This window comes from Enhydra lutris, unplaced genomic scaffold (genome assembly GCF_002288905.1).
Source record: "Enhydra lutris kenyoni isolate GAN:26980312 unplaced genomic scaffold, ASM228890v2 scaffoldscaffold13, whole genome shotgun sequence".
Classification (NCBI taxonomy): Eukaryota; Metazoa; Chordata; class Mammalia; order Carnivora; family Mustelidae; genus Enhydra; species Enhydra lutris.
In genome coordinates, this window is record NW_019154097.1 from 22680501 (window position 1) to 22696163 (window position 15663).

General features: G+C 45.1%; 1 protein-coding gene across 3 annotated transcripts in view; it reads right to left on the minus strand.

The window, feature by feature from the left end:
- Nucleotides 1-15663, minus strand: part of LOC111145742 (astrotactin 2) — an 867423-nt gene that overhangs the window by 39396 nt on the left and 812364 nt on the right. For all 3 annotated transcript variants that reach the window (XM_022500914.1, XM_022500912.1, XM_022500915.1), the window contains one exon: nucleotides 10774-10915. In XM_022500914.1, the coding sequence (XP_022356622.1) occupies nucleotides 10774-10915 (142 nt within the window). The remainder of the gene's footprint in view (nucleotides 1-10773; nucleotides 10916-15663) is intronic.

The following is a 15663-nucleotide window of genomic DNA, read 5'->3' on the forward strand; positions in this document are numbered from 1 at the left end:
GAGCAGAAAGAAAAATGCCAGAAATCTGGATTGTGTCTCGCCGCGGAGTTTCCATACATCACTCACGGTGATCCCCCGCAGTCCGCTAACACCTTTCCAGTGAGGACCCTCAAGACTGCTCATAGCAACAGCCTCCTTTACGGGTGGAGGTGGCAGTCAGGGGGACAGACAGCCCTTTGGCATGCAGTGATGGACCCACATCCAAGACAATGGGAGCAGGGAAATGTTAGGATGTCTGGCTTCTAGCCTGGGTCCACTCCTATCTTCAGTTCCTAGAGTCCTAGAAATCAGAGCAGGAAGGGATTTCTCCATCCAGTCGCTTCATTGTAATCAGGAAGAAACTGAAACTCAAGAAAAGGAAGCTCTTTGTCCAAGGTCCCTTGTGGATGGGCAGCAAAGCCGAACACAGAACCCAGAGTGGCGGCTTGTGATCCCATCCCAGGATCCCCTCACATGCTGAACTGTCTCTGCGCTTCCCGCTCCAACAAGGTGAGCCTAAGGTAGAAGGCGGGGTCAAGGCTTGTTGGAAAGAAGCCTGGATCAGCCGTCAGGACCACTATCTCTTACTCCCGGCTCTGCTTTGACTGTGAAGTCTATGAGTCTCTCAGGGCCTCCGCTTCCACATCTGTACACTGAGAGAGCTTACCTAGATTAGGCATTCTCCATTAACAACCTGCAGGCGAATTGTGACTTACAGATTTGGTCTACGTGGCCAATTTTAAATTGGTTGCCAGCAAGTACTAATTCAGAGATTTCACTTAAGCTCCTAGATTTATGGCTTGGAATATTTTTCAGCACTGGGTCTATACTCTCACATAGTAACAACTGTCTAGAGCTAAGTGTTTTCTGCTCCATTTCTAGTTTACCACAGTCACCACCACTCCCTATTATAAATAACCATTGTTGACCCATTGACGTCACTTGAAAGTGCCTCCCTACAAAGCCTAGCTGAGAGTTTACCCTGTGTCCCTTAGCCTCCTGATACCCTGAACATGAGGCTCTCACTGCCCCCCCCAAGATTACCATCTCAGTGAGGGCCAGCATTAGAATGTTTGCTGATAGGGCCCTAGCAAAATTCTAATCTCTGCCTCTGTCTTCACATGGTAGATACCAGTAACCACACCAGATTTAGGAACCAATCTAATCCAGTATGAGCTCATCTTGATCCTTAACTTGTTACATTTACAAAGACTTTATTTCTAAATAAGGGCATATTCTGAGGTTTTGCATAGACATGGATTTTGGGGGTAGGGGTGGCGGTGGGAGCAGAGGTGGTGTACTATTCAGCCCAGTGCAACCCCTCCTCTTACGTCCTCAGGAAGACTTTGCAGTAATCTGCAGAGCAGGCCTGCAGGAGACCTGACTGGATTAGTGGCCCTTCCAAGGGGTTCTCACAGCCCCTGGACATCCCCGTCAGAGCATGAAGCATCATGGAAATGTCTCGTCTCTTCTGCTTCCCCACTGTACCTGTGAGCTCTGTGAGGACAGGGGCTGTATGTATTTGGCCTATTGACTTCTGCATCCCAAGTACCCAATCTAGTGTAAGACACATTGCAGATGCTCAACAAATACACCCTTTTCCTGAGCACTCTGCCCTGTTCTTAGCGGTTTCCAGGACTGAGCTGAGCCCATACTGCTTCAGTTTGGCCCAACACATGCCCTACTCAGGGCACCACTCACTGGTTCCCCAAATGTGTGAGGACCCCACCCTCCCTTTCCGTACATCAAATGCCACCTACCCCCGGACTCTCTACACACCACAGTCAAAGGGTCAGAGCGGTCATCACAAAACACAGGTTTAAATATAACCTGTCTCTCCTCAAGCTTTTCTCCACTCCCCACCACCTGCAGGATAAAGTCTAGCTTCTCTGCCCAGCATTCAAGGCCTAACTTTCCAGCATGGCCTCAGTTCCCACCCATGTGCCCTCCATGAGTTCACACAAGCAGTCTGTGCCCTGTCCCTCCAGAGCTCTGGCTGGTGTCCCATTCCTGGATGAAATCTTGACGCAGTTTGAGAAAAGAAACAGCCTGCCTGAGAGTCCCCAGCAGGTTTTAGGAGCCTCACTGTCTGTCAGCTGAAAAACAGCTTTATTTTTCCTCTACAGAGTCTCTCTTGGCTTGAGATGCATGGCTGTATATGCTTCTGGCTTTAGGACAGCCCTTCCCCTCTCTAGGGCCCCAACTGTGCACTGTGGATAGGTCAGTATGACCTGATGCTAGAGGGAATTAAGTCTTGTCGCTAGGCTGCCTCTGTCATGACTCTCCACCCCACCTCCCAACCAATAGGACAGGGCACCACAGCCACGGAATGTCACATTCCATTCAGGTTTGGGGCATTAGAAGCCCTTGGCCCCTGCTTGGCTTTGAAAGACCCTTGGCCATAGCTTGGCTGTTGGCTCCAGACCATATTATGGGCTCAGACTCTTATATTTAGGCTGGGGTGGGGAGTATACGGAAGGATGAAAGAACAGAGATCTTGGGACTGAGACAGAGACCGAAAAGTGGTAAGTAAAGGAGAAGTGACAAGACATGCACGTGCAGAAATGACAAGTAGAAGAGAAGGACACACAGACTAGAAAAAAAAAAAAAAAAAAAAAGAAAGAAGGAAAAAAAAGGAAAAAAAAAAAAGAAGGAAAAACAGACAAAAAAAAAAAAAAAAAAAAAGACGGACGATGGGAAGTCAGAGTGACACCAAGAGAGAGGCAACATCTGTGACCAAGACAGAGAGAAAAGTAGAAAGTGAGAAGGAAAAAAGAGGGGGAAAGGAAAAGAGTCAAAGAATTAAAAAATGGACAAAGGGGAAAGGAAAGATGAGATGTTAGAAAAACATGAGGGGATGCAGGGAGAGCATAAGGGAGGGCGATGGAAGGAAGGAGGTGGGTAGGGAGGGAGGAAGGGAGAAAAAGTCGAGAAAGAGAGGGAGAAGGGAAGTGGTGGGAGGGAAGGAGGCAGGGAGGGAGGGAAAAAGGATTGAAGAGAAGAAAAAAGAACTGAGAAAGTATCACACTGGGAAGAAAAAGCCAGTAAAAGAGCAGGACAAGAATTATCAGGCCTGTCCTGGCTCTTTGCCTTGGTGTGTCCTGGATCAACCTTGGGCCTCTGCCTCAGCTTGCATTGGTCCAGGGGCTGTGGCCCAGGGCCCTGGTCAACATGGCAGGCTTCTTCTGTGCCTATCTTCTTTCTCCTAAATGCTGAAAGTCCCCTCAGAAATTGGGCCTGGTCACACTGGGGACTTGGCTCAGGAGGCCCATTAATCAGACAGGATTACTGAAACAGAGAGAGAAGTGTGGGGCCTTAAAGCTGAATGAAGCTTTTCCATTCAGACTCAAACTCTCCAGTCACCAGGGGCTTGAGTCCCTCCCTTTGCCTCCATTGTCTCTTAAGACGCACAGCCTGTAAATTCACGAAATGGTTTTTTGGGTTAGCCTCATTCAATCCCTCTTCTACAAATGGAGACCCGGAGGCCTCCAAAGGAGAAAATCCTCGCCCCTGGCCTCACAGCAGCCCAGAGCCAGAAGCAAGATGACCCTTGGGTCTCTCGCCTCCCATCATCTGGGCAAGTACTTTTGGAAGCCAGCCTTAGAGGGCTCCCGATGACTTTCATGCTGTTTCCAGTAAAGTCTGTGCTGATTCTTGGCATGAAGAGAGGAAATGAAGAGGGTAGGGTAGGAATGTAAATAAAGGGAAACTTTGGGATTTCATCTAATATATAATTATAGTATTCATGGCAGTGGCCTTGGCTGCTTCTGCAATGTGCTGCCCGAGCTGTGCCGAAGCAGGGGTGGTGTCCTGGGGGCATTGGGGGCCCAGCAATGCTCCCTCCATCCAACGTCTCCAATCTCTCTGGGCTTTTGGAACAGCATCTCTGGGCCAGGAGCCTGGACTTGTTTGCAGAAACACATGGCAGTCTGGAGACACTGGGAAACGACTCAGCAGATGGGAGCTGGAGATCCTGGGTAGCTCCAAATGGCATGGGGAGCACATGGCTAAGAGAAGCAGAGGTCCTTGTACAGACGCGGAGCTTACCTGGGGCTGTGGCCATACCAAGACTGCAGAGGTAGGAGGAAGTCTGGCCTTCGGTGGTTGTAGCCAAGTAGCTTTTGGTGTGAGGACTGAAGATCTATTTTCCATATTGCTTTCAACTCATCTGGGTATGCATGGGTCTTTGCACAAAAGATCCCTCGGAATAGATTCTACCCCTTAACCCTCACCATTTCTACATGGCTAGTCCTTCTCATGATCTAGTGCAGAAACTTTGAGCTCAGGCTCTGGAAATAAATGAACTGAATTCAAAGCTTGGCTTGTCCTCTATTACTGACTTTGAAGCTTTGGTGAAGTTACCTTAACTCTCTGTGCCTTAGTAGCCTAATCTCTTGGATAAGAATAATAGTAATTGTCTTAGAGAGTTGTTTGGAGGATTAAATGAGCTCAGGTTTATGGTAGGTTTGTAGGTAGATAGGCAGACAGACGAATCTCAAGGTAGATACAGAGACAAAGACATAGGGCACGAGGACGACCTAGGTACTTAGTACTAAGATGATGTCCCTTGGATATCTGGTAAGAAAGGCAGTTAGAGGTTGTGAATGAGTGAAGGGGATAAGTCAGTGTCTCCAGACTTCGGCACCGACTTGGGAACTATTCAAATCCTTCAACAACCATGTATTGTATTCTTCATGGGCATCAGTCACTGTTCTAGGTGCCAGGGATAGAGGATAAAAAGGCAGACGCAGATCCTACTCTGTGCAGCTGACAGTCTGGTCAGAAAAGACAGACAACGAACAAGCAAACAGATACCAAACCATTAAGCTTTAGTAAGTACATGGCTTTGTGTGTCTATATGTGCGGTAGGCAGGACCGACGGCGATCATGTAGTCAAGGAAGGCCTTTGTAAGGACATGACATGACATGTAATTGCAAACATGAAGGAGAAAGGGAACCATCATGGGAACCATCATGAGGAAAGCCAGGAGAAGTCCACCCTGGGAAAAGGGAAGAGGTAGGAGCAGAGACCTTGATGAAGGAAGAATTACTGCTACTGCCACGTTCTACCAAGTGCCTGGGGACAATGAGTAAATGGCCAGCGTGAGAGATAAAGGTTAAACGTGTTCTCCCACTGGAATGCTGTGAACACAACAGGGTCAACATGCAACCCAGGCCCAACCGCTTAGGTGAAGACTGCTGTCACCAATGGTAATGACAGTGGTGCTCCTTGTCCTGCCGTTTATTAAGTCCTGACAATGAGTTAGACACCATCTTGTGCTCTTTCCCTGTTTCTGTCTATTGAATCCTCACAACCCTATGGAAAAAGCCCTCCTGTGATTCCATTTTACAGTTGAAAACCTGAAACTCAGGGAGGTTAAGAAATTTGCGCAAGGTCACACTATGGGTAGGTGCTGGAGTGGAGGTAGAAACTTCCCTCTGTCTTAGTTCAAAGGCCTAATTTAAAAATATGGGCATGAAGTGGGGAGTGGAGAGAGGCATGTGGATTCAAAATGCCTACTGCCCTCCCCATTGTTGATCTTTGACAAATGGGGTGACCGAGAAAAACCCTTCATGAAACGTTAGGAAAAATTCAAAGCACTTCCTCATCTACTACTCACTTTAATCTTTGTGACGACATGAGGAGGTAGAACTAATCATCTCGTTTTACGGATCAGATTACTCAGTTCCATTTCCCAGATGAGATGGGTGAGTGTGAGGCATCCTCCCCAGGAGTCTGCAGGCCACCTTCGGCGTCTGCCTGGCCCCAGTGGTCCTTCCACTGCAAACAGGGTTGCTTACAGTTCAAAGCCCCTCCCGCTCCCAGGCTCAGACAGCTCCACATGTGTGGTGGACAAGGATGGGGACAGCATGTGGGTGAGGGGAGGGGACGGTGGGTCTCAGAGTTAGCCTGGGTATGAATCTCAGGTCTATTTCTTCTTGTCATGTGATCTGGGGTGAAATGTGAACCCCTTTAAGGCCCAGTTTTCCCAACAATGAAATAGGAGGTGAGGAGGAGGAGGATGACATCAGCCCCATAGGGTTCTGGCGAGGATTAAATGAGATAGCACATGTAAATCCCCACTGTGGTTCCTGGCACAGGGTGAATGCTCAGATGACCATTACTCCCCCCTCTACTGCTATGATCCAGGAAGGAGGCACTGGGCATTAGGGTGTAGTCCGCATCCCTACCTCAGTGTGCCCATCTCAGAACACAGAGTTGAACGTTTCGATTTCACAGAAAACAACATCAAAGCCAGGGGAGAGGGAAGAACTGGCCCCAAGTCTCACTTTGCAGTCAGTGTGGGAATGGCTGTCTGACTCCTGACCTCAGACTTTTTTTTTTTTTTCTTTTTTTTCACAATGCCTTCTCTCCTCTAGGGCCCTGGTTTTCCTTTTCCTCCTCTCCTCCAACTCACCCATCCCTGCTAAGAAAGAGCCCCTCCTCCCCCCTTCCCTCTGGTCCCACCGTGGATGTTGGCACATGGTTGTAGTACCCAGGCTCCCTTGGCATTCTTTTCACAGAGCTGAGGCCAGGGAGGTGAAGGACGGGCCCGGGGCAAGCCTCTGAATGTGTGGGAATGCACCCCCCTCCCCAGGAATTGGGCCTGGCCGCTGCTGCATGTTTGCTCAGGACCCTTTGGCAGGCATCCATGATTAGAGAAAGGCAAGGCAGCCAAGACAAGACAGAGGCTAATTACCTTGGGTAATAGGAAATTGGGGAACAGCGACAAGAAGGGTGTCTAGGCCTTTAGCCAGGCAAGGACAGAGACCATGGGTGCCGAGCCTGGCCTGACCCATCCATCTTTAGTGGGAGATTCCTGCTCGGGGGTCACTCTCCGGTTCCAACAACCCAAGGGTGCAGGAGCTGGCCACACTCTCAGCCCTTCTGGGGACCCTCTCTCTGCTGTTCTTTGTTTGTTTTCATTCAAAAGCAAAACAAATGGAACAAACAAGGAAATTCAATTTAAACAGGGCCCAAATGCTGATGTTTCTGTTTTGCTACACCCGGGTGAGCTTAGGACAGAAAATCAGCCTTGACTTTCATTCCTCCAATTGGTCTCAACCCTGTGGTGCTGTGTAAAATTACACGGATGGAGGTCTGCAAAAGAAATTTGCCTTCCTAGGTGAAGTAGTGAGAGGGTTGGATACTCAGCACGAGAAAGAGAGTGAGAAACAGACAGAGAGGAATCCAAACTTAAGTAAGAAATAAGATAGAGAAACTGAGTTAAACACAGACAAACGGAAGTTAAGAGAAAAGCAAATGGAAAGGCAAAGAAGGAATGACTGGGAGAACGGCAGATAGACACAGAGAGTGAGCTATGCAGAACAGATTTACACAGAGAGGCAATGAAAGGCATGAGAGGTGTCCAGAGATGCAGGAAGGCACACTGGGGTAAAACCAGAGAGGGAGAGAGAAAGGTAGAAAAGTAGGAAGGACAGGAACCCAGGAGGAGAAGGAGAGACAGAATGAGAAGAAATCTCACAGCATAAGTATGCATTTTCTGAACTCTCAAGCTAGGGTAGATCTAACACACCTTCGCTTTGAAAGTGTTGAAACTGCAGAACAAGGAGACGACATCAATGTTTAGCCCAGGGTCCCAGAGACAGAAGTGGCAGTAGTGACGTGTGAACTCAGACTACCTGCCTGAGAGACTGGCCCTCCACGCCTGGGTCACCTGAATCCTGTTATCCCTCTGGCAGTGACCGTGGGGGATCTGGTGCCCTGTGCTTAATGCAAACCCAAGGGTCTGGACCCATGTTCTCTTTGTATACTATTTCATTCCCAAAGGATCCTGGATGGTCCTTTTTTCCAGGGCTAGCAACACCCCAACCTGCCCCATAGGGAATGACTCCTCTAGGACTATCCTTGTCAAAGATACAGATAACCAGCAATAGAGTCAGGGAGAACAAAAGAGTATATGCAAGGCATTCTGGTAAACCCTGTCCATGGAGTTTCTCCCTTAAGGCTTTCCCCTTTAACCCCATAAGATCAAAACAATTACCAGCTCCCTATTTCCAGAGGAAGACACTGTGGGACAGAGCAGTGAGAACTGGCTTTTCCCAGGGCAGGTTCTGAGGATAGGGAAGAATCAGTATTTGTACTCAGCTCAGCCTGTCCTCCTCCTATTGCCACACACAGCCATTTCAACCCAAGAGTTAGAAAACTAATTTTGGTAAGGAACGAGCAAGCAGAAAAGGAGAAAACCCAAGAACTGACAATGCAACTATTTTAAAACTCAAGACTGAGTTGGTCAGACTTCATGGAAGGAAAGCCACCAGCAGGATGAGAGATGGGTCCAAACGACACCCTGGGCTCCTTGTCAGAACTGCCCAGATTCCACAGCCATTAATAAAATCAATTTCAAAAATAAAATAAAGAAGTCTTCAGAGTTAGTGATGACAAGCTCATGACAAGCACATTTCCAGGACAGAAGAAGAAAGGATGGTCCTACTTCAAGAGGTGGGAAGGGGGTAGGGGGGTCAAGCAGAAGGAAAAGAGGTGAGGGAAAATGACATTTTAAATGTCATTTAAATGTCAACTGATTTGTCAGCTCTCAGTGTTAACTGTTTTTGGGGTTCCATAAAACATTTCATTGCTTTCTACATAATGGGCCTGTAGGATTTCAGACTGGCTAATGTCAAGGTTCTACAATGTCACCAAAAGACAAGCTTACAACTTGTGTCTCAGTGGATAGGAACCACTTGCCAGGGCTCTGTCCCTCTCTGCTAGATGCTATCCCAGTAAGTTGGCAAAAGGAGGAGAAGGGAGTTAAAGTTAATTTTTAGCCCAACAAGGACAACAAGAACAACAGTGGTAATAGCTTACACTCTCACTGGGAGTTCATCACCAAGTAGAGAGCTTTTGTACACTATCTTGTCAAATCCTCTTGAGGTCCCAGTGAGTCAGACACTATCATTATCCCCATTTTCACACAGGAGGAAATGGAAGCCCAGAAGGTTGAGAAGCTCACTGTGTCACACAGCTGGTAAGTGCAGGATGGAGACTGGAACCCTCCCTCAAGTGTATGCACATAATGGGGGACAGAGGAATCAGAAGTCTGCCATCATGAAATCTTCCAGAAATGCTACTTTCTTCACAATCATAGTTTTTAGAGTTGGAAAAGACCTTATAGCTCTTAATGCAGTCACATACTTGTATTTTATAGACGGAGTGATCCTAGAGCCCATGAGGTTAGTGTAGCACTCACAGATTAAGAAGCTATGGAGTCATGATCTCAAGATCTGGATCCCAAGTCACCACTTAAGGCCTAAGGCAAATGCTACTTTCTCTAGGAAGTTTGCCAAAATGTCCCACAAGAGAGATCTGATAGCCTATGGTATTTTGGAGATTCCATTCCTGGAGCTCTCCGTGTCCCCAAATGATTTTGCCATTCTGACAAAATAAAACTCGGGCCCACCCATCTATGATATGGTCAATTTCTAGCTTACAGTGATATTCCCGAGTTTGGTGCATAATCTGTTGGGTGTTACCAATGAGCCCAAATATGCTGGGTATTCAAAAGAGTGCCATGGTCTTTAGAAAAAAGTTTTATCTTCCATAGGATGTAGGGACAGGATATGGTTTGGAGGTAAAGGAGATTCACATTAATTCTCATGCAACTCTACAGCCTAGGTTTGATTATTACTTTTTTACTGAGGCTTATAGAGGTAAAGCAACTTATTTAAGGTGACATAGCTAAAAATGTCAAAGCCCAATCTGATCCCACAGTCTGTGGTCTTTCATACTAAGTTATAAGTCATTGGAGAATAGAACCTTTGTCTTCGTCACATTCATACCATTTCTTAGCTTAGTACCAAGTCACAGGAAGTCCTCAGAAAATGTATGCTGAAGAAGTGAGTCACAAAGAAGTAAAAATGTAATGAATGAATGAAGAAGTGATGAATAAGTAAGTGAATGAATGATGGAGTAGAGGAATGAACAGATGGATGGATGGTTGAAGGAAGAGAGCAAAGGGGAAAGAAAAGGATGGGAGGAGGGTGGGATTAATGATTAGGTAAATGGGTAAGTAAGAGGATCACTGAGTAAATAGAAGAAAAACAAATGATTTCAATAACTGGTGAAATTGGTTGCTAAGGGAAGTGGCCTATAGTTTCATAATTAGGATACAAGAAGACAGCTTGTCTCTAGAACCCTATGTAATAGTTTATGATGGGTGCAACCCAATGCAACCATACTCACTGAGAGCAGAACAAAAGAAAGATGAGCCCCCTTTCCCTCTGAGATTAAGAGCTGAGCCTTGGAATGACTTCCTTTTGCATCTCTAGAAGTTTGAATGCAGTGACTCAAGTGTACTCTGTGAAGCACTGATAATGGCATCATTGCTAAGGGAAGCAGCTGAATCTAGTAAAACAAGCTAACAAACACACACACACACACACACACACACACACATATATTTCAGATCACTAATGTAATCTTTTTCAAAGGAGATATCATAGAATTGAGAAAAGAACACCAGGCAGGCACTCCTGTTCCATCCCTCCTTGCTAACTTGCCATGTTCCCTCTCTGGGTTACAGATTCTTCATCACTGGGAGAAATGATTTTGTGGGCCCTAGTCTCCCTGGACCCTTCAGCACTAACCCTGTATGATTCTGTGGCTTATTGTGGCCACACATCTCCAGTGGACTCTTCTAAACCTCAGATGTCAAGGAGCACATATAGGCTGGCCTATCAAATATCTGGTTGGCCTGGACAGATTACTCACACTTTGCCTCCCAGACTTAAAATCATCCTGTTTCACACTCCCCGCATACCCAGCAATCTTACTTGTAGAGACCGTCGGGCTCCAGACACTTGAAGATGACAGAGTAGATACTGACTTCAGGGACCTCTCCATGGCTTCGACCAGCCGCTACACAAGATGTACCCAGGCCAGAGAGCAGGTCATCGGCAAAACTCAGGAACTCTCCTGGAGGGAGACAAAAAAAGATGAGCTCTCCAGCTCCAGCCTTGGTGAGCAGACATTCTTGTTGCTGTCCAAACCCATGAAATGTCTGGATATCATTATCAGGAGGATTAGTGGACAAAACAAGCATAGCATATGAACATGACACAGATTAGTATCCAGCCCTAACTACTCTGTTTAAATCTATGCTGGAATTTTCTCAACTGGAGAGTGGTCATACCAATACCTACCTTTTTGAAATTGTAGCAAGGCTCAAATAAGGTAAATTATTATGTACTAAAAATGCATGAAAAGACAACAGGGGAATAGTACTTACTGTCCAGGGAAACTTTCTGGTCTCGTTCCTGCTGTTAACTTCCTCTTAATTACTTGAGCAAGGCCCTTCCTTCCTGGGATTGCATTCTCCTTTCTGGTGTAACAAAGGAGTTGGACCAAGGATGTAAGGTGGGTTTTCTATCACATGGTCACTCTTAATGCAGTGGTATTAAATTCATGAAGTGTTACGTTGAGATAGACAGAAACTGGGTCCAACTAAGGAGGAAAGAGCTCCATGACTGATGAGTGATGAAGACCATGGGACAGGAAGGGACAGTGGAAAAGCAAGTGCCTTCAGCTCCATGATTTCTAAAAGTCGATCTAGCCACTGGATTTTAGGAAGCAGCTGAAGTTTACTAGAAATGGGCCTGACTGAAAAGAATAACTGAACATTTTAAAATCTTGGGATCTAGTCTTAAGTCTGTTAAGAATTTGCTTGATATCTTGGGGCAATTGAATTTCCATCTCTGTGCCTTAGTTTTTCCTCTGCGGAATCAAAGGGGTAGAAACACTATTAGAACTTGAAAAAAAATTAAATAAAAACACAGATGTACACAAAGATTGAGTTATGCGGACAAACATTATGGTACTATTTAAACCAACAAGAATTTAGAAACAACTAAATGGTAATGATATAGAAATAGCAATATCAATTATGGTTCACTGATGCAATGGAATATTTTGTAGCTACTAAAAACAATTTTGTGGAAGAATATGAAATTATATGAAAAGATATTAAGCTAAAAAAGAGGCTATGCTATTACAGAAAATCTAATGTTTGGTAGAAATTTTACGTTTATATCCATTTCAAAAGAGAAGGAAGAAATTATAGCAAATACATAATAGTGGCTTTGTAAAGTGAGATAAGCAAAAATGAGAGAGAAAAAAACCCCATTATTTCTGTTTTTTTTAAATTACTTACAATGAACATGTATTACTTTTGTAACAAAGAAAAAAAATCAATAAAAAATTACTTAAAAATAGATAAAATAAATGAGCCAGACTAAATGGCTTCTAAGTTCCCTTCCAGTTCTAAAATTGGATGATTTAGGAGCAAAACAAGCATGACAGTTATTTTATACCACACAGTAAGGAATAACAAGAGGCCTCCGTACGGTTCATTCCTCCTCCTTCCTGTCTGATATGGAATGCTGCATACTCTCTACTCACTTATTCTTAGTAACAAGAAGATGATGCCCACTCGACTAAATTCTCTCTATTTGACATTAAGGGCAATCCAATGTAATGGAACTAGCATGGAACAGTAATATTGGCCAAGCGTCCAAGAAGACTGTGACCCAAGGAGGCAGGGAACTGGGAGGGCAGAATATACAGATCACCTCCTTTGGTCTTTCCAAGGAAAGTTTCATTCTGCCCTCACAAGTAAATGAGATTTAACACTTGTCTGACTGAACCATCTGCATGGGCCTGGGATTTCAGGTAAACAACAGTTCTACAAAGCATTTCTCCCTACGGTCCAGTAGAGCAGAGCTGGTGTGCAGTGCTGTTCTGCACTATTCACAATGGCAACTACAGTTCATAGACTTGACCCATAGTGCCAGAGGAAGGGTCTGAACGAGGCTGATGTCAGGTCGACACGCAGGTTCCCCTGCTATTGTTGGACAGACTTGGGACTGAATTCTATTTCCACCATTTACTGCAAATGCCTTAACCACTCCAAGTCTCAGTTTTGCTTTCTGTAGTACAGGGTCAATAACTCTTACTGAGTTTGGAGTCTAGGAAGAAAGGATGAGTCTAAGAAGAAATTCTTTGTGTAGAAACAGCAGTTCTGCTAGAAAGTGAAAAGGTAAATGAAAACCTTATTCATCAAAGATTTTGGTCTCCCCATTTCTTTCAGAGGCCCCTTCTGTCAGCTTCTTTCATAGTAACATCATAAATCAACAAAGTCGCTCTGCCAATAGGTACTACAGCAGAACAATGTATAGGGTGAAAAATGAAGAAAGGGGGGGAAACATGGAATTACTCACAGGAGGGAATAAGGGTTTTGTTTCTCTTGGTTTCTTAGGATTTCAAGTGTGGCAGCCTGCATTTGTTTTCTTCGAGCGTGGACCCATGTCTGTCTGCTTTTCAATTTGTTTCTAGATAGCCATTGAAAGAGTTGGCCCCTCACGAGGGAATTCAGTGTTCCTGTGGCCTGGATTAACTATCTTCAAGCCAAAATATGGTTGACATTCATTTACCAACGGGCATAGCTTTCCAGATATTTCAATCCATTTCAGAATAATTTGGACCCTGGATAAAAGCCTCATAATATGTCTGAGAGGTCAGTAAGATAGGCACACCGTCCTAAGGTTTATAGGTTTAGTTCAAGTGAAGAAACTGGATAGCACGGCATATACAACTAGTCATACTGGGGACATTCTAAGGACATGTCGTGACCAGTTCTATTTGGGACTAAATACAGATAATGATCTTCAAATGAAAAGAGTTAAAAGGAAGAAAACGGACATTCCGTACTACATTTTCTTTTTTTTTTTTTTTCATTTATCACAATACTTAATCCTAATGAGTTAAATGTTAATATCTCTGTTGTAAAGCGAAGGATTAAGCATGCAAATTTAGGGAGGGACCCAGCTGAGATTTGAACCCAGATCCTCCTAGCTCCAAAGCCATACCTTTTCTTTTATACTATGCTGCCTCCTAGAGAAAGTTCAAAAACAATGGTGTTAGAAAGTGAGCTTTCTCAATTTTGTTTAGTCCGCAACTGAATTCATACCACTCTTAGTTCTACCGGCTTGGGGAATGAAACCATAAAAGAAATGGTCCCGGACCTTCTACAGTTTGTAATCTGACAACAGGAAGGGTTCTGAAATACAAGAACAGACCCATAAAGTAAAATGTAAGAGTGTTTTTCTTGGCACTCTGTTCCAGAAGGTTTGAATGTAACCGAAGTGGAGACAAGTGTTGAGGGGATGCTTCACTGTCCTTGCTCACTGAGTGTGGGGGCTCCTGAGAAAGGCCTGGAGGCTTCTCTACACACACATGCAAATCAGTTACAATTCGACATATGCGTCAGGGTCCCACAATACACCATACCTCAAGTCTGGCGGTGGAACAATTCAACGAACAGTACCACAGTACAGCGGTGAAGAGGTTGAGCTCCGAATTTACGCTCCCTAGGATCACATCTTGGTTCACTCCCATTTACGGCTTGCCTTGGACAGATTCCTTGACTCTACATCTACTTTCTCACATGTAAAATGGATGTAATAATAGTACCTAACTTACAGCGCTGTGAATATCATATAAAAATTGCATATACTGCTTACAAATCCATTAGCACCATGTCCGGCATACACGAAGGGCTCAAAAAGATGTTAGCTATCATTACTGTTTTTGTTATTATTTCATCATAACAGAGAAGAGAGATAAGGACCCTTAGTTTTTGTTTTTGTTTTTGACCTAGCCTTTGGGTAAAATCCTGTCCTTTTCCAGGTGACTCTTGAAGCCTAGAGAAGGAAAGCGGCATGTCCGTGGCCACATACAAAGCAGGAGGTTGACTTCGAACAAGAACCTCATCTCTTGACTCATAGCCCATGTGATGTTCCCTATCAGACAGCCTATGAGAGAAAATCGCTGGAAACTACAGACGTTGGTCTTGAATTTCTGGCCAGCTACAGTCGACACGAATATGAGCTCTATTTATTTACTATGTGTCAGGTGCTATGAGAGACGCATAGTTCCACCCGGCCATCTTCTTAAACTTGGACTCTCTGAGAAAGATGAAAAGCCCAGGAGAGACATAGGTAGTTCAGTGGGTTTCCACTATGAAATATATTCTAGCAGTGGTCTGCCAAGTAGAATGTGCAGGACTCCGGGGTTGAGAAGGAACGACACAGATGGTAGGCAGGGGCTGACGTCTGTCTCCTTCACCCACGCTAACGTCACACCAGAGCAACACCAACTAGTTAGATTTGTTTTATACACGGATGGTCCATGTTTTATTTAAGTTGGGAAAAAAAACTGTTTTAAAAATGTTGGCTCTTAAGTTTTATTGCTAAAAATATTTGAATCCGAAAACCCTGCCACATTCCCTAATAGGAATACAGAGGTTCAGGAATGCTGCAGCCTCCCTCGAGGTTCCTCAGCCTCTTGGGGCAGAGTCCAGAATCAAACCTATCTCTTTTGCTTCCGAGTCCCATGCACCTTCCGCTAGGACGCTGCCTACAATAGCTTTGTCCCCTCCTCTCTGGCATATCACGGCCGTGTAGCAGAATCCGCCTAGACTCGGGCTGTGGCTGCACCGCCTCGTCCGTGCCTGTCCAAGAATCTAACATTCTTTTTCTGTTTTTCTTTCCTTGAAAACAGATAGGGAGTTGGGAGTCGCTGTACAGGAATGTGCCTGTTCCCCATTACGGCTCTTCTGGGGCTGTAACCCGAGTGGGCTCGGGCCAGACCCCCACACATTTCTTCAT